This window comes from Oryzias latipes, chromosome 8, assembly GCF_002234675.1.
Source record: "Oryzias latipes chromosome 8, ASM223467v1".
Lineage (NCBI taxonomy): Eukaryota > Metazoa > Chordata > Actinopteri > Beloniformes > Adrianichthyidae > Oryzias > Oryzias latipes.
Genome location: NC_019866.2, coordinates 19,784,953 through 19,803,113, shown reverse-complemented (window position 1 = coordinate 19,803,113; position 18,161 = coordinate 19,784,953). Strand labels below are relative to the sequence as shown.

At 44.1% G+C, this 18,161-nt stretch overlaps 2 protein-coding genes across 4 annotated transcripts; one reads left to right on the top strand and one right to left on the bottom strand.

Moving 5' to 3' along the window:
- Positions 1-2,157: 2,157 nt before the first annotated feature.
- Positions 2,158-11,331, top strand: LOC101171835 (ADP-ribosylation factor-binding protein GGA1). Of its 2 annotated transcripts, none has more exons than XM_004071944.3 (17): positions 2,158-2,281; positions 4,718-4,802; positions 4,874-4,949; positions 5,029-5,127; positions 5,213-5,336; positions 5,409-5,509; positions 5,587-5,667; positions 6,005-6,142; positions 6,229-6,310; positions 7,796-7,909; positions 7,987-8,139; positions 8,253-8,326; positions 8,397-8,578; positions 9,022-9,227; positions 9,333-9,502; positions 9,581-9,691; positions 10,141-11,331. In XM_004071944.3, the coding sequence occupies exons 1-17, from the start codon at positions 2,239-2,241 to the stop codon at positions 10,249-10,251; spliced, it is 1,950 nt and encodes a 649-aa protein (XP_004071992.1). In that variant the 5' UTR covers positions 2,158-2,238; the 3' UTR covers positions 10,252-11,331. The 2 variants fall into 2 exon arrangements, with proteins under 2 accessions (XP_004071992.1, XP_020561108.1); XM_020705449.1 differs by having other exon boundaries at positions 5,011-5,127.
- Positions 11,330-18,037, bottom strand: LOC101171584 (probable ATP-dependent RNA helicase DDX17). 2 transcript variants are annotated; one of them, XM_023957971.1, is made up of 13 exons: positions 17,634-18,037; positions 17,320-17,473; positions 17,019-17,115; positions 16,801-16,934; positions 16,649-16,714; positions 16,402-16,543; positions 16,138-16,298; positions 15,852-16,024; positions 15,238-15,348; positions 15,102-15,163; positions 14,963-15,022; positions 12,438-12,674; positions 11,330-12,355 (listed from the first exon to the last, which is right to left on the bottom strand). In XM_023957971.1, exons 1-13 carry the CDS (start codon positions 17,681-17,683, stop codon positions 11,913-11,915), a joined length of 1,890 nt encoding a protein of 629 aa, XP_023813739.1. In that variant the 5' UTR covers positions 17,684-18,037; the 3' UTR covers positions 11,330-11,912. The 2 variants fall into 2 exon arrangements, with proteins under 2 accessions (XP_023813739.1, XP_011476809.1); XM_011478507.3 differs by having other exon boundaries at positions 17,320-17,476; positions 17,634-18,036.
- Between the last annotated feature and the right edge of the window lie 124 nt (positions 18,038-18,161).

The window sequence follows — 18,161 nt, the reverse complement described above, 5'->3', positions numbered from 1 at the left end:
CAGAAAGAACAGTTGTTTTCTGGAAACCAAAAACGTATGTAATAGTTCCTTGCATGGATAGACTGCATTCATTATTTTAAAATGTATTTCTTTGTATTTTGGAAAAATTGGATTTTTAATAAAATGAGATTTTAACTTGCTCATTTCTTCTTTTGTATAATGCTGAGACATAGAATGATTTTTGTAATATATTGGAAGCAGTTTTCTAACAAACAATGATTGTATAAATGAGTTTGGAAGTTTTGAGTTAACCGGTCGACCATCGAACAACAGAGATGGAAGCTGAACTTGAACATTTTGAACCAGACTGGAGGACATTTGGATCAAAGTCTGAGGGATTGCTTTGATCACAATGTTGAATTGTTTTCTATCATTCCATTTAAACTTACTGGAAAATGTTTCAAATGAGATAATTTTTTCATTATCATTCATAACATGTAATGACCAAATACTAATCGTTCCAATTTTTGTAAAATATTGATTTGTTGAGTGTTGTGTGGACTAAAGTTATGTTTGAATATGAGTATCTACAGTAACACCTGCTGATGATAAGTAGAAAGTTTAATAGGAGGTTTTCTGTATTCAAATTCACATTTTAGAAGGAATTCAATGCCTCCTAGATGAGAGAAAATGTTTGAAGGAATATGAAACCAAATATTTCTTCCATTTTGCAGAAAAGACCTGAGCCAATTTAGTTTAATCATACCATCCAAACTTTCAAAGTCTATGGCTTTGAGTCCACCTTCACTGTAATCCTGAATTATTGTTCCTTTTTTTATGTAATGAGTTTTGTTTGTCCAGATGAAGTTAAAATTGGCCTGGTTTATTGCTTTCCTTGCAGATTTAGTTTGGGAGTGAATATGCTGGATGAATAAATCTGGATAAACATTCTAATTTAGTGAGAAACACCCTACCCGGAATAGAAATGTCACACTGTGACCACATGTTTAAACTGACTTATAGACTTTACACTTTTTCTAAGGTTTTCCATAAGTTCATTTCCTCCATTGTTTTGCTATCTTTGGTGATATGAACACCAAGATATTTCACAACAGTCCTAACATGTATGTTATGAATTACTGACTGATCAGAATGGTGAATTGGCAACAATTCACATTTGCTGAGATGTAGTTTTAAACCAGATGCTTTAGAGAAGAAATCTACGGTCTGAATGATCTCCGGTATTTGATGACTGTCCTTCATGAATACGGCCGTGTCGTCTGCCAGATGAGTATTGGCTAACTGTTCTCCCAGGACATTGAGTTGACAGAAACCAGGTTTTGATAACATTTCTGTTGCTATTATAAAAAGTAACGGTGAAATTGGACAGCCTTGTTTAATTCCTTTGTTAATTAAAAATCTGGGAAAAATGCCATTTGGTAAAATAAATAGTTTGTATCGTTTTAGATTCTTTTAACAAAACTTAGGAAATTAGGTCCAAATCCAAATAATTCTAAAGTATGAAACATAAATTTGTGTTCAACCGTGTCAAAGGCTTTAAAGAAATCTAAAAATAAAATGAAGCCATCATCTTCAATTAATTGATTATAGTCAATCAAATCAAGAACTAACCGGATATTATTGTGAATTGATCGTCCTTTAAAAAACCCTGATTGTGTGTGTGAGATGATCTGATTCAGTCCTGTTTTTAATCTAGATGCATACATTCATTCATTCATTCATTCATTCATTTTCTTAACCGTTTATTCCCTTTCGGGGTCACGGGGTTGCCGGAGCCTATCCCGGCCACTTGGGCGTAGGCAAGGGATAACCTGGACAGGTCGCCAGTCTGTCACAGGGTGGAATATCCTCAATCACACATCCATTCACTCTCACACTCACACCTATGGACAATTTAGAGTTGCCAATTAACCTATGAAGCATGTTTTTGGATGGTGGGAGGAAGCCGGAGATCCCGGAGAAAACCCACGCATGCACGGGGAGAACATGCAAACTCCACACAGAAAGGTCCCCCATTGATGTTGTGTTTTTCATGTCCCCCAGCCGGGACTTGAACCGGGGGCCTTCTTGCTGTGAGGCAAGAGCGCTAACCACTGCGCCCATATTGGTCTCAAATTATCAATTAGTCTGGCGTCCTTTCCTGGCGTCCTTCACAGGTTTAGGAATCAAGGTAATGACGCCCTGCACAACAGCATAGTGAAAGGCAACCTCCCACTTCTCCTGCCACGTCTCAATGCAAGTCTCGTGAGACTTCACTACGACATAAATCTCGTTGTGATGGCTGCACCGCCTGACACGGAGAGTTTGGAGTCCTGTATCAGTAAGTGTTTCCAGCCTCTTTTTGCTAAGCGAGTTTAGTCTCAATAATTGGGATAAAACAAGTCTATTAGGTGGCTTTTGGAGGAAGCCACGCCGCGTTAAAGCCTGCAGAACTGCCGGTCAGAGGGGCAGCTGCCGCTGCATACATTATGCTAACCTAGCTCCCGAGCTGTCAACTCATGAACACAGCTGAGCCACGGACACTGGAGGTTTCACGTTCGAGACGCAGCTCAGGCTGTCTTTGGCTGGATCATAACCGTGTCACATATTCACTTATGAATGATTAATTTGTCACACGTGATGAAAAACAGACTACAAAGTGTAAGCTAGCAGCTGCCGCGTGACTGACAGTAGCCCCGGCTGTGTCTGTGCTCCAGTCCCTGGCTTGTTGTTGTTGTCGACTATAATAAAGATTACTTAGTTTCTGTGGCCAAACATGGAGGGATTTCTTATCACAATATGAGTCATTACTCCCCATCATTTTTTAAAATCAATAATATAATAAATCGATACCCGTGCTGTGGTTGGTTCCCTTACCGCATAATGCTTTGCTTCTCAACATATTTTACTGAGTTAAAAGCCTGTGTGCTGAATATTCTCTTTAAAGGATCCCAAAGCAAGCCATATCATATTATTAAATACAAACTATTAATATTTAATATACACCAGCTGTCATTGAAGACGCAGTGACTTCTTAGTTATTTTCCAGGAAACCTGTCACACAGACTGGATGTTGGCTCATATAAAAGGAATCTTGTCAGAACTTCCTGGTTCTGTTCCTGATCTGCTCGTTGCTTCTGCTGAGTGAAACAACAGGAGTTCCACATTCAAGATATTTTCCTATCTGAAGTGTTTCTGGTTTTTGTAGTCGTAGATTCTCCCTGACGATACAGTTGCAGACATTTCCATTTTCTGGTCATTGTTCAAGTAGTGACAACCTTCATCAGATCGTTCAAGACTCAATAAGCTATATTATCATTTCAACCACATATAGCTTCATACAAAGTGCAGTGAGAGGATATTTCTCTTATGAACACATAATGCAAAGCCATGTTAAAGTGCACAGTCTGCAATAAGGTGCATACATAGTAAAGACAAGAGAAAAAAGACGTGCCGAAAACGAGACAATTGGTGCTAAAAATATAAGGAGGAATAACAAGAATGATCAAAGATGTCAAATAAAAGAACAGAGTGCAAATATAAATAAACCTTGCTGCAGTCACAATATAGGAGTTTTGTTTAGTTCAATTCTTGATGCATGTGTTTGATACATTTAAACGGGGACAGTTCTTTGCATGTGTGTTTGTTTGTCATAGTTTCAATCCTGGTTGTTTAGAAGCCTGGGAGATTGAGGGGGGTAAAAAGTTCGAGAGTCTGGTTGTGAGGGCCCAAATGCTCCAGAACCTTCTTTCAGGCAGCAGGAAAGTGAAGATTGTGTGTGAGGGGTGTGTGGGATTGTCTTTGTGTAAGCAGTGTAATTGTGTAATTGTCCTTAATAGAGGAGAAGAGATACTCTGATGATCTTCTCAGTTGTCCTCATTCATGCACTGGAAGCTCCTTATGTCCAACAGTCCAAGTCCCAAACCATCCAGCTGCTCACTATGGTCCCTCTGTAGAACACTTTCAGGACAGAGGGGCTGTCCTCAGCCTTCTCAGGAAGTAAACAATGCTGGGCTTTCTTGGTGATAGAGTTGGTGTTGGGTGAACGGGTAAAGTTCTCTGCTAGATGAACACCAACAAACCTAGTGGTCCTGACGATCTCCACAGAGGATCCATCCTAGAGTGAGTCAGTAAGGTTACCAGCTGAGGACGAAGCACACGGCCCTGTGGAGCTCCAGAGTTCAGTGTGCTGGTTGTTCTCCATCCAGACTGACTGGAGTCCCTCAGTCTGGAAATCCAGGATCCAGATGCAAAGACGGGTGTTCAGGCCACGGGGCGTTCAGGCCACGGGGCGTTCAGGCCACGGGGCGTTCAGGCCACGGGGCGTTCAGGCCACGGGGCGTTCAGGCCACGGGGCGTTCAGGCCACGGGGCGTTCAGGCCACGGGGCGTTCAGGCCATCGGCCTCTCGATCAGCTGCTGAGGGATAATGGTGTTGGATGCTGAACTGAAGTGTATGAACATCATTCTTACTAATGAGTCCTTAAGGTCCAGAGGTGTGTCACTACTATGACAACAATTAAAGCAGATTTACAATATCTACTGACATCCATTCTTTATTGTGTTCATTAATCAATGGAATAAGACACAAACACACAAATAAGTTAGCTGTGTTCATTATGACCTGTGTTTCCAATGATCTTTTAATTATGATGATGCCATTTTCATCCAAAAACCTGTCATTTTCTAGGACAGTTTCTGCAGAGCGGCAGTAGTTCTTTAGTTATGGTTGGGACTGGTGGTGCTGAGCAACTTTTCTGTGTTTTCTATCCTTTCAGACCGAGCAACAAACCCTCTGAACAGAGAGACGGACTGGAGCAGCATTCATGCATTCTGTAACCAGCTCAACAATGACCTGGAGGGGTAAGAGCAATCTGGACCTGAGCGATTTCTGGAGCAACACAGAAAACGAACGCCTGTAAATTGTCTTTTAGACCTCAGCTCGCCACCAGACTCCTGGCCCACAAGATCCAGTCCCCCCAGGAGTGGGAGGCCACGCAGGCTCTTCTGGTAAGTTCCGAACTGTGTAGTTCTTTTAGAATTTGATGGTTTATAAATCAACCTGCTTCAGTTTCCGTTTCCTCCTGAGGTTCTGGAAACTTGTATGAAAAATTGTGGAAAAAGGTTTCACAGTGAGGTGGGCAAGTTCCGGTTTCTGAATGAACTAATCAAAGTAGTTTCTCCAAAGGTAAAGCGTCTTTTAGTGCAGCACATTTCTTCTAAAAACATCTCCATCCAGTAAAATGACATTTTGTCTGGAATCTCCTGCTCAGTACTTGGGCTCCCGGTCCCCAGAACCCGTTAAGAAGAAGGTTTTGGAGCTGATCTACAGCTGGACTCTGGCTCTGCCCGATGAGGCCAAAATCTCCGATGCCTATCAGATGCTGAAGAAACAAGGTAAACAAGATAAGATGTGTTTAATTTGTGGAAAATAAAAATGAATAATCAGCCCCTCTTCTGTGCTTTTAGGAATCATTAAACAGGACCCGGAGCTGCCACCAGACAAGCTGCTTAAACTTCCTCCACCTCGACCCAAGAATGCTGTGTTTGAGGACGAGGAGAAATCCAAAGTAGGTGCAGACGGTGGAGGGGTTTAAGGCTGTCTTTTCATCTTCTGCTGTGTCACCTGTGGTGGTTTTTCCGTCAGATGCTGTCCCGCCTGCTGAACAGCTCCCACCCTGAGGACCTGAAAGCCGCCAACAAACTCATTAAGGAAATGGTGCAGGAGGTCTGTTCTCATCTTTTTGCTACCGTTACTCCTTTAACTCCTGTAAATCTGGCTCCCAGTTTTTCCAACAGATTTTAAATCTCTGAGACCAGGTCTTTTGAAGTGTCTTGTTCTGGAACGGAGCTTTCTGAGCTGAGAGGCCCGGCTGGTGGTTTTTGTAAGCTCTGTTCTGTGAATGAAAGAAATGAATCTGAGAGCTCAGAATAGAATCATGTCAGAGTGTCTTTCAGGCAACCTCCATCCTCAAAAGCACATGTGGGAGACCCATATTCTCCTGGTCTGGGAACGCCTCTGAAGGACGGCTGCTCAGTTAAAACTGTGTCTTGTGTGATTCCAGGATCAGAGGCGAGCAGAGAAGGTGTCGAAGCGGGTGAATGCCATCCAGGAGGTGAAGGAGAGCGTGGCTCTGCTGACTCAGCTCCTGCAGGACTATGACAGCAGCACGGCCAGCCAGAGCAATGATGAACTCATCCAGGTGAGATGAGAGTCCCACAGCTTCACTGCCAAGCTCCACCTTCTTCAACACACTGCAGACCTCAGCGCTTTTGCCTGTGTGGACAGGATCTCTACCAGCGCTGTGAGAAGATGAGACCCACACTCTTCAGACTGGCAAGCGACACAGAAGACAACGATGAAGCTTTGGGTGAGCCGCACGGCTCAAATCAACAAAATATATTGGCTTCATTGTGTAATGTTGTCATTTCAGAAAAGGTTTCTCAAATGTTTGACATCAGTAAACGCTTCAAAGAATATTTCTGGATAGAACTTTGAAATTATCTGTCAGAAATGAAATCACCAGTTTAATCAAATGAAAATGATCTGTTTATTGATAAATGATTAATTTACAAAAAAAAGCAACACAAAATGCCACCTGAATACAGTGTTCCCTTCTGAATCGAAGAAGCTCTGTTCTAAAAATCCACAAAGTAGTCAACTTTATAATAATTCTAGATGTTTTTAGGCTGTAAAACCCTTCACTATAAACTTTATAGACTTTTCTCACATTTTCACACGTTGCTCTGTAAACCAGGGGTTCTCTTTTATTGACTGCTCTGGCTGTCAATAAAAGACAGCCAGAGCAGGTTCCTTTGAGAAAAACGATGTGTTGGCGAGAAGAAAAGGCGCTTTCGTACTAGTTTGACAAATGCTTACTTTGTCGTACCTCATGGGCTGGATAAAGTCATGTGCCTCTTTTGCAAGCAGGTAAATGCAATGCTCAAAGAATTCAAAATAAATTGTCACTATATTACAAATCATAAAAACGATGACAGATTTAGCGGTGAGGAGCGCAACAATAAGCTCCAAAAACTACAACTAGGCTATGCTGCACAGCAGATAATGTTCACAAAAATGTCTAAATCCAGTGAAGCTGTGACAGACGGTAACTACGGTGTGGCTTTGGAAATGGCCCGGCAAAGTAAGCCCTTATCTTACGGGACTTACATTGTTAGTCCAGAGCAAAAGAAAAAGTTTGAAGAAAAAGTCCATCAAATTATACAATTACTAGACAAGAAGAAGATCTGGGCAGCAACCTCCGACAGCAACTGGGAAAACATCTGGAGGGCCTGGTTAATTGTACACTTGGTCATTCAAGTTATTAAAAACAACCTTTTCTGTTAAGCCATTTTTTTTTCACCGAAATTGGCCCCCAGTCTAATGTCAAGTTCTTAAATTTGGCCCTCTGCTACAAAAACTTTGAGATCCGCTGCTCTAAACCCTCGAACCTTTTAAAGAAAAACAGATCCAGTGTTATCCAGTGAATGAGAACAGAGATTTGCTCACAATCGAGGATTTATGTAAATGTGCCAAACTGAACCCATTCTGCACAGGAGACACGACACAGAGGACACTGGCTGACGGTGGTCTACAGCCAATCAGAACGCAGAAGACAATCTGCTGTTTAAGAAACCCAGAGACACTGTAACTAGGATTCTTAGTCTCCAAGTCTGTTTTAAATGTAAAAAGGCTTTCATTCTGAAATTGTGCATGAATCTAGTTTCCACATGAATCTTTGTTGTTTTTAACATTTTACAGCAGGTTTGCGTGTTGTTGATGTTTCTCTGATCGCATTCCGCTCACTTCAGGAGGATTTTCCACATGCAGTGACTTTTCTAACGTCTGTCCACAGCTGAGATCCTGCAGGCCAACGACAGCCTGACGCATGTCATCAACCTGTACAAGCAGCAGGTGAAGGGGGAGATTGTAAACGGAAACAACACGTTAAATGCGCAGAAACCAACAGGTAGGCGGGGGGAATGCTGTTGGTAGTTTTTGAATTGTGAAGTGAAAGCAGACGTGACCTGGGTTCATATCTTGAAGGGGGAGGGACAGCACTGCTGGATCTGTCAGGTCTGGACACGTCTCCCCAGTCGCCTCCCTCCTTTCCAGAGTTTCCCACTCCTACAGACGGCCTCAGCGCCCCCTCGCAGGAGATGGGGATCAGTCTCCTTGACGACGAGCTGATGTCACTTGGTAACATGTTTTTCATTGAATCCTCACAGGTATTTGAATGTTTGGAGGCAGCGGAGCTGCTAGAAAACGCACGATTGTAAACAAAAACAAAAAGTCGAACGATCTTTGTTCAGGTTTAAGTGACGGAACGCACGCCTCCAACCCCCCCTCCCAGCCTGAGGACTCCACAGCGTGGGACTCCTTCCAGGTTGGAAGCAGGAAAACCATTTGAGTGGAATCTGAATGTCCACGTTCACACACAGCTTTTCTCCTTCCAGTCCTCTGAGAGCACGGAGCCAGACCTCCCAGCAGCTCCCAGCCTCCTCCTGAGTCCCGACCCCCCCTCTCAGCCCCACTCTTCTGGTTCCACCCCCGGGAATTCTGCTCTGGACGAGCTGGACCTGCTGGGAAAGACGCTGCTGCAGCAGTCGTTGCCTCCTGAGGGTCTGCAGGTCAAATGGTACCAAACACCTGAATGTCTGCTGCTAAATCCGCAGAAAAAAGCCAGTTTGTCAGAGAAAAGAGAAAATTCTGCTCTTAAAATGCTCTTCAAGCCCGAGTCCTTTCCCTTCTGAGCCACAGGAGATTCATTCATTTTATTATTACAACCAACATTTTATTGATCTGTATTTTTTATAAATAATTCAACTGCACTTTAGTATCAATGATTATGAATTCATTTTTACTTATCAATTTTAATGACATTTATGTTTAACTCCAATGTTTCCTACAGTATTTTGTGTTTTATTTGAGTAGATATGTGTTTTCGTGTTTTCAGATAATGTTTTGTGTGCAAATGCTTTTACTCTTCTGCTCATTTTGTCTCAAATGATTGCTGTCAAGTGTAAATAAAGTTTCTGATTTTTGTTTTTACACTAAGTTTCTCCTCTTCCTTCTCTTAAGGGACAAGCAGCAGTCCAAACCGACTCTGAGAGACCTCCAGAACAAATCCTGCACGAGCTCCTCTGTAGCCTTCACTCCCGAGCATCCTGCTCGTCTTCCTAACCTCGGAGCCACGCTGCTGGAAAAATCCCCAACTCACTTCCAAGCTCCCTCTGCAGAAGTTTCACTAAGTAATGTGGTTGTTCCCTTAGAATCCATTAAGCCCAGTAAGTCCAAACTAAATCATTTGATCAGTCGTCGTTTCAGCTTCCTGATAGTTTTTGTTGAGCCAGCACAGATTTTAAAACCTTCTTCTTCTGCTGCTGCTGCAGGTAGTCTCTTACCTGTAACCGTGTTTGATGGAAACAGTCTGCGGGTTCTCTTCCATTTTGCTCGTGACTCGCCTCCGTCTCGGCCTGACGTGCTGGTGGTGATCATCTCCATGCTGTCGTCCGCCCCCATCCCCGTCACCAATATCAACTTCCAGACAACTGCTCCAAAGGTCGGCGAGGATACAAGATGAACAAAATCCTCTGCGGCTGACTGAATAATCAATGTTTTTTCCTTTAATGACCTGCAGTCCATGGCGGTAAAACTGCAGCCTCCATCAGGAACTGAGCTCCCGGCGTTCAACCCCATCCTCCCCCCTGCTGCCATCACACAGATCCTGCTGGTATCAAACCCAAACAAGGTAGGAAGAGATTCCCAGTCTTTTGTTTTTCTCTTTAAAGTCCCACTCCGATCATCTTTAGATCTATTTTCAAAGCGTGGTCTTTTAGTTATGATTACGCCGTTTTTTTTAGCCAAAATCAAAAAACCTGTGTCGGCTTCTAGGACATAGTTTCTGCAGAGCAGCAGTAATTCATTTGAAATTTGCCTCCCAGTTGAGGGCGGGACTGTTGGCGTGGAGCAAACCTGCCCTGCCACCCGTCAAACATTCATCTGTGTTTATGCCATTGACTGGATATGAGCACTGAACTGAGTGACTCCAAACAGGAAGCTGGCTCCAAGAAGCCAAAATCCCATAGACTTCATTTCCTTTATCTATGTCCTCCGTCATCAGAGCGTGTTAGAATCGGAGTGGGTCTTGAAATGGGGTGAGCGATTGTGGAGGCTGAAGCTTTTCTGTCGTTTCCTCAGGAGAAAGTGAAGCTGCAGTACACGCTATCCTTCAGCTTAGGGGAGGAGCGGCACAGCGAGAGCGGCAGCATAGAACAGTTTCCTCCTCCGGGGAAGTGGGGGCAGCTATAGCATCCAAACACAACCTGAAACCAAGAAACTTTTTGCTTTGAGATGTGCCCCCCCCCTCAAAACTGTCCAGCACCACACTGGTTGGAAAACGGTTTCTTTTACAATCAGACTGTACTGAATTCATTTGGGTTACTCAGTCATGTGCTTTACATCAGTCAGCTGTTGTCTGCTGGACATTGCTGCACTCTTTATTTTAAACTGCAACGAAGACGAGGTGAGCTTACTCATTAGCTGTGCTAGATGTTTTTTTTCCGCTCCTTCACCTCAGCATGCCTGTGAACACTGGACTCATGCTTGCAGAAATCCCGCTCAGTAAACATTAGTTAGTTTGCAGAAAGACAAAAGGCTGTACTCAACTTTATGTGGTGTTTCTGTTCTGTTTAACATTTTGATTCCAGAGAATGATTGTTTTGGAAGTACTGTATTCCCTCTATCTGGTGTAAGGAAAAGTCTACTGTGATGTGTGTTCTCTGCCATATGTGCCTATTTTACCATTGTAACTTTATTTAAAGTTAAGTGATTTTTGAATGATTTCATCTGTTACACGTCCATGTTCTGTCTGATCAGCTACATCCTAATATATTCATCATGTTTGATACTGTTAACTTAAAATGGGACTTCTTCATTTGACTTATTTTAACGTTGAAGCATTTATCTTGAACTGTAGAGTATATGCAAGCTGAGCCGCTCTCAGCACAGCGCCCCATTCGGACCCGACCGGCTCCTTTCTGCAGTCACCGATGCATGTCGGCTTCTCTGCAAGCCACGCCCCCAACATTCCACTGCACTGATTCCCAATAAATGCCAGCGATAGCAGATTGGTTCTGTGCGTCTGACCTGTGCAGTCTGCAAGAGCAGAAATAAATGTCCTTTTTCTGCTATTTCAAAATGACATTGGTTTCCATTGAAGAAAAATGAAATCTATTTATGAAAATGTGCTTTTTATGAAATGACATCCAACAACCCATGAATGAATCTTTAGTTTTTGCAGATCATGTATAAAACTTCTTTACTCTCTCTATACAAAATGTCTTGTTCTTATTTCTGTATTGACAAAAATAAAAAGATGAGGCAATCCTGCACCGAATACGTTTATTAAACCGCAGTGAACCAAGAACATCTCGACCACTGAAGCAAAGACTTGCTGTTAAACTCCAATGTGTTGCTGAAAAAAGGGAAATGTGGGGAAAAACAAAGCTAAAGTTCTCATAATTTGGCTTAAAACTGAAAGCTCAAAAGTTTTAATATTTAAGTTTAAGGACAAAAAGGAAATTAAACGTATATAAACTTAAGCACCTACCTGTTACACACGATGACGCACACACACACACAAACTAAAATGACAAACTTAAAAATCATCCGGCCATTTTTCCGTTCTGTCCCGGTCTAAACGCCTGCGACCTGAACAATGCAAAGCTTTTAACCCTTGTGCTATCCTAGGCACTTTGACATTGGGAGTAGGGTCATCTAGACCCACTAGACAGTGCTCTGAACCTTTTTTCTTCAATGATTTGTGATCTTCACTGGTGTCCATGGATTACATGAAATCTTTCCACCTTTGTCATGGTAGGGAGAACACGTCAATGTGAGGGTGGGGCCATCTAAGATAACACAAGGGTTAAGTTGCTGACGTTGGTCCAAGTCCCGTCTGCAGTGTGACATCATTTCCTGTTTGGGATCGACGGTGGAGGAGGAGGAACAAACTGGAAGGAGGCTTGGCCCATTAGGCCCATCATGGGCTGAGGCGGGTTGAACTGCTGGGCCATTAACGGCTGGGGGCCTGTTAGAGGAGGCGGGGCCTGCACCCCTGGAACCCCGCCTGTCGCTGCGCCAGCCCTGGTGCCGCCGTACAGGTCGTTGTTCTGGTACTGGTCGTGGGAGTTGGAGATGCGGCCCCCGTCTCTGCCGCTCCGGTCTCTGTAGGAGGAGGAAGAGGAGCGGTCTCCGTCACGGCCGGCTCCTCCTCCACGGTTATCTCTGCCGTAGCCGTTTCCCTCCTTGCTGCTGCTGCCTCCACCCACGGAGCGCATCCGCCGATCACACTCGTCCTGATACATCAGATTGGGATTGTTTGAGTTGGAGCCACGGAAACGGGAGCGGCCGCCTTAAAAAAAGACGAAGAGGCGGGTTATCAGCAAACACCTCCGCATCCTTATTAACTCAGATTTGGGTGGATGTGCCCTCACCTCCCCCGCCTCCTCCCCGTCCGGTCTCAACCAGCTGCAGCAGTTTGGGGTTGATGGCCTGGCGGGCCTCCTCCAGCACCCGGACGAGCTCCCGGGCCTGCCGGACATTCCCCGGAGTGAAGAAGGTGTAAGCCGTGCCTTTGTTAGTGCTGCGGGCGGTGCGGCCGATGCGATGGATGTAGTCCTCGGATGAGTTTGGATAGTCGTAATTGATGACAAACTTGACATCCTCCACATCTGAGAGGGAGCGAAGGAGCATCAGAGAAGGGGGTGGGCAGCATCCAGTCAGTTTCAGGAAGGAAAGAACAAAAACAAGTCAGAGTGAGACTCAGAACCAGTTCAAGGCGCCCTAAATTCACCAAATTACAGTTTTAGTAAGAATTTTAGTGAGAATATTCAGACGTACGATACCTGCAAGATACCATCATCCTCTGAAAGTGCAACTTACCAGTCAGCTGATGTGTGTACAGTACACACCATTGCAAAGCACAGCTTTACCATAATCAAGTTAGCAGATTCATTCTTTTCATAAAAGGGACTTAGATTTGTTTGTTCAAAAGTTTAAGCCGAAACGTGGAGCTGATGAAGAACTTTGGTGTCAGGTCAGCTAAACCGAGGAGGAGGTCTGTTTCTCGTTACAGACGAGGGGCTCAGAAATCACTGCTGATTAGAAGAAAACAAGTCTTAGGAAGGGGCGAGGGACAGTACTTACCCTGTATCAGAGTCAGCTCTCTGTCCCCCTCCCCACCGACAGTCCTGGGAGGTCTGCAGGGGCACGAGGAGAGCTCACAGGACAAAAAGGAGTCCCTTCTCCCACCTCGCCACTCCTCCACAGCGCTCCCAAAGCTGGGCGGTCTGGACCAGAGCTCCAGCTGGACCTTTCGGCCGTGTCTTAGCTACTTTAGAGGCGGGTCTTTTCTAAACGGGAGGAAGTGGTGGTGGGCCCTCAAAAGGCCTTCATGGCTGTGGTTCCGGGTCACTTCCTTCCAATGGCAGTGGTGTAAAAGAGCCCATCTTTTAAAAAAACATGTAGTAACAAGAAACAGACACTAGAGGAAAAGTAAAGGTCGGAGCGAGCTCCTGTTTGCACATTTGATCTGGCGGTTTTTTGCCCGACTTAGCAGCCAGGTATGACGTGAACACAGATTATGGAAGGGAGTGAAGGGGCCACACAGTGGAGTTGATGAAGGAACAGTTAAAATGTTAGAAGTCAGAGGGAATGGAAAGAAAACGAGGATCCAAACAAGCAGACGTAAATGAAGAAGAGTTCCAGACAGAGCTGCTGAAGGATCGAACAAAAGAGGAAGAGGGAAAACTGATCAGAGAGGTGGTTCCTCCGGACCAGGACTCCTGCCAGCCAGGACCAGACATGACGTCCGCAGAGGGAGAGGTGGGCCTCCACAGCCGCCTGCCGGGGGTGTCGGGGGCTGCAGCAGGGAGCAGTTTAGAGGAGAGTCTTTCCACCCACGGCCTCTTTCTTTCTCTCCATCTTCTTGAACCCCACCACTGCCTCCCCCAGCTTCAATCAAAGTTCTTCATCTGTGGGGCTAATTTAGATTTAGTCCAAAATTGGAGTTGGTGGTGGTGGTGGGGACGGGGCCTGCCAGATGTTCTTGGGGAATTTGCAGCAGCTTCCATCATCAACACAGCAGTGACAGCAGGACCAAAGGGAGTCCACCATCTTCTCACTGGCCCTCCTCTGACAGCTGCCCCCAACACTGATCAAATTTGGAAGCCCAGCAGCATCCCAAGCTTGCCCCCCTCCCGCCCCAAATGACCCAGGCCACCACAGTCCTGGTAGGAGGGGGGAGGGCTTAGTGAGCAGGCTTATCCTGCAGCATCTGGGACTGATTATTCGGGCTGTGTGTCTCCCCGAGTCAGCTTTCGATTAGTCATGCCTAGCTCCGGCTGCAGGCTCCCAGGGCCTTCTAGTTGCCAGAGGAGAGACTTTGAAACAAACAAACAAACAAAATGAAAAAGAAAACAAATGAACACAGAATTAGGTTAAAGGTTGACCGCAAACCGGCAGGGAGCAGCTTTGCCAGCGTCGCCCCACACACTGACACACTGTTCAACTTTGAACCAATCAGATGCTCCAATCAGACTCAACTATGAGAAGCATCAAATATTCTGAACTAAATTGATTTTTTTTTTCTGAAAAGAAAAGTACAATAAAAAAGTAGATCTGGATTTCAAATATTTGTCCATTTTATTTTTACCCTTTCTTGCATCTCTGCATCTTTTTGGTGCAGAGATGCTTCACTTATTTTACTAAAGGAAAGTTCAACATCTGTTCACTTTCAAGCATTAGTTAAAAAGTCGTTGTTCTAGAAGAAATAGGAAAATGAAAACTGAATAGTTATAATTTAAGCTGTTATTTTGAGAAACTGAATGAAGATGCTTTAAACACATTTGGCAGTGATGTCCAGCTCCTAACCTGCAGTTATGGATTATTAATCCTTTGCTGAAATGTTCGTATGCTGAGGAAAAACCGCCTCTGCTGTACAGGCCAGCACTTTACATACCTAAACCCCGTGAAGCCACGTCAGTCGCAATGAGGACGGGAGCTTTACCGCTACGGAACTCTGAAACATCCACAACCACCGATCAGATTCATTCAACGATTTCTCAAAAGAGAGGACAAAATAAGAGGGCTTTTTTTACCCGACAACACCCAGTCCCTCTCTGGCTGGCTCTTATCTCCATGAATGCACATTGCTGGCCACCTGAAAAACGAACGATGATTAGATCACTGAGAACTACCCAGCCTTACTGAACCGTGGCAGCATGCTGCTCTCACCCGTCACGCCTCATCCTGCGTGTGAGGTCATCACAGCGTTTCTTGGTCTCTACAAAGATGATGGTCTTGTTCTCCTTCTCGGCCATGATCTCTTCCATCAGCTGGATCAACCTGCAGAGAAACATCTGCTGTCTGAGCTGCTCCATCTCTCTCAAAGTCATTTCTTCACAAACAAAAAAGTTCATTTATGAGTTTGTGTTGATAAAATCTAAAACATGTTTCATTGCCTCTACTTTTTCTTTTCTTGCTGCTCATTTGAGAATTTTTCAGCATAATAAATGCAAGTGAATGCCTCATTTAGAGCCTTTTCTATCACACGAACCTGCTAATTTGACTTCATAAAACATGTTTAAATGTGTGCACAGATCTTAAAAAATAAAAAAAAGCACTGCTTTTGTTCAACAACTAGAAACAAACAGTACTGGAATATAACCTTCAATGTCCTCCTGAAACACTAGAAAATCCTAAAAACGATTAAAAGTGCCCTAAAACACCTGCAAGTTTTTAAAACAAAAATAAAATTCCTACCAGGAAAATAAAGAAGAAAAAAAACAATTGTTTTGACTTTGATATTAATCAAACCCACATTCATCAGTGGTTAAACTGATGCTTACTTTTGGTCCTTTTCGCTCTCCGTACAAACGTCCACGATCTGCAGGATGTTGTGATTGGCACTCAGCTCCAGAGCTCCAATGTTAATCTGAACGTACTCTTTAAGGAAGTCTTCTGCCAACTGCCGCACCTCTTTAGGCCAGGTGGCGCTCCACATGAGCGTTTGTCTGTCTGGCTGCACAAACACAAACACACACATCAAGTGAATAGCAATGACTTTATGCAATCAGTGTGGGTTGTAATATTTCAAAACATAAAACGTCACAGGTAGCCAGAGACATGCTTTACCCTGATCTGGTCCACAATTTTGCGAATCTGCGGCTCAAAGCCCATGTCCAACATGCGGTCAGCTTCATCCAGAACGAGGTAGGTGCAGCGCCGCAGGTTGGTCTTTCCTGACTCAAGAAAGTCAATCAGACGACCTGGAGTGGCGATGCAGATCTCAACACCTAAAAGATGCAATTTTTAAGTGTTTTGCATGGGAAATAATTCTGACACGGATTCAAGGCATGTGACAATATCCATTGGGGGGGGGGTGTCAGTTCCTTTCACCTCTCTCCAGATCCCGGATCTGAGGTCCCTTGGGAGCGCCCCCATATACACAAGTGCTTTTGATCCGGGATGATTTCCCATAATCGCATGCCACCTGCTGGACCTGCTGAGCCAGTTCTCTTGTTGGAGCTAAAACCAGACACTGAAACGCACACAATAAATGTCACGATATACCAGGAGACCCAGGAATGCCCATCTAAACATGGGAGAGCAGCATGAAGTAAGTAATGCATTGGTATTCACATACAATGGGTCCATCTCCTCGATCCAAGTAAGGCTGATGATTGATGTGAACTATGGCAGGCAGGAGATACTGACGAAAACAAACCGATCAAAGTTAATAGATCCTGCAATGCTCGTGATAACAATTACAGAGTTATCTCAGAGGCTGTGACTCACCGCTAAAGTCTTCCCAGAGCCAGTCTGAGCGATTCCCACCATGTCCCTTCCACTGAGAGCCAGAGGGAAGCCCTGCGCCTGGATGGCTGTGGGCTCTTTGAAATTCTGCTGCATCAGCACGTCGATCACATATTCTAGACAGACGGTCAGAAACATGAGTCTCGGCTAGTCCTGCCAAAGCAGGTTCAGTGGTTGTGAAGAGGAGTTTGAAGACTTACGGGGAAACTGGGCCTGATGGAAGCTGGTGAGCGGCTTTGGGCATCCGGATCCACGAACTGTTATTTCCTTCTTCCGACGAAATTCCTCCACGTCAAACTGACAAGGGACGACAATTATGAATCAAACATATCAGTGATTATCGTGTCTTTTAACATTAGTGAGGTATATCAGCAGTCAGGAGGGGGGGGTAATTCAAATTCAGGTGGCTCCTTGTTTTCTTCTTATTGCACAGTGCTTAGTTTGAGCTTCTCAAAGCATTTTTTTCTTATAAATAAATAAAGCTTTGTTTGATTTCAGTACCTGGCTCATTCGCTCCACTTCAGCATGTTCACTATAGAAGTTCTTCTCGAATTTGGGCAGCTGATCCAGATCCCATTTCTTCCTGCGCAAACGATCACCCGGGTTTCCGAACTTTTTACCAGGTGCTCCGCCTCGACTGGACCCAAAGCGAGGACTACTGTTTCAAAAATGCAACGACATAAGGTCAAAACAAGAGCAATTCTCCACAAACTAAAGATGTGTTGTTTATATCTGCAGTAAACACAACCTGTTACACCAGCCTAGCTAAGCTAGCATGCTAGAAGTAAGTTTTATTCTGATTTAATGACCCTTACCCTCTGTCACGACCTCGGTCTCTATCTCTGTCTCCATAAGAACCTCTCATTTTGGTGGCACGAGTCCAGAGAAATAATAATAATAATAAATAAACAAACACCCCTTTTTCCTAGTTTAGTCCTTCTTTCTCGTGGCTACCTTTTCTGGCCTTGGCTCAAAACCGTTAGCTCTACCGAACACGCCTTCTTCCGAGTCGAATGGAATTCTTTTTCAGAATTTTTTTAAATAAGAAAAATGTAATATTTTATGCAACTTGTTTTATTCAAACTTTCTTGTTATTTGGGGTCGTTATAAGAACGCAACAGACTAGATAGGTATGATGTTGTTAGCCTAGCCGTAAGCGGTAAACAGAAACAACTGGTCAGATACAGATAAGCCCCGCCCCTTTTATGAATGACACATTGCTAACCAATAAAGGTAAAGGTCCTTGTTCTGCCTCCTTACTAAATCTTTCAAATTAAAAGTCTTGACTTTAAAAAAATAAGTCTTGACTTTTGAAAATGTAGATATGGAAAGAAAATTACTAC

Excerpts from the sequence above, each read along its gene's own strand:
- LOC101171835 (XM_020705449.1), top strand. The coding sequence starts at position 2,239 with ATGGCTGCACCGCCTGACACGGAGAGTTTGGAGTCCTGTATCA. Across the intron at positions 5,510-5,586 it reads AGGACGAGGAGAAATCCAAA|ATGCTGTCCCGCCTGCTGAA; the intron begins GTAGGTGCAGAC and ends TTTTTCCGTCAG. Across the intron at positions 8,140-8,252 it reads CGACGAGCTGATGTCACTTG|GTTTAAGTGACGGAACGCAC; the intron begins GTAACATGTTTT and ends ATCTTTGTTCAG.
- LOC101171584 (XM_011478507.3), bottom strand. The coding sequence starts at position 17,683 with ATGAGAGGTTCTTATGGAGACAGAGATAGAGACCGAGGTCGTGACAGA. Across the intron at positions 16,715-16,800 it reads GCTCTGGGAAGACTTTAGCG|TATCTCCTGCCTGCCATAGT; the intron begins GTGAGTCACAGC and ends TGTTTTCGTCAG. Across the intron at positions 12,675-14,962 it reads CGTGGCTTCACGGGGTTTAG|ATGTGGAGGATGTCAAGTTT; the intron begins GTATGTAAAGTG and ends GCTCCCTCTCAG.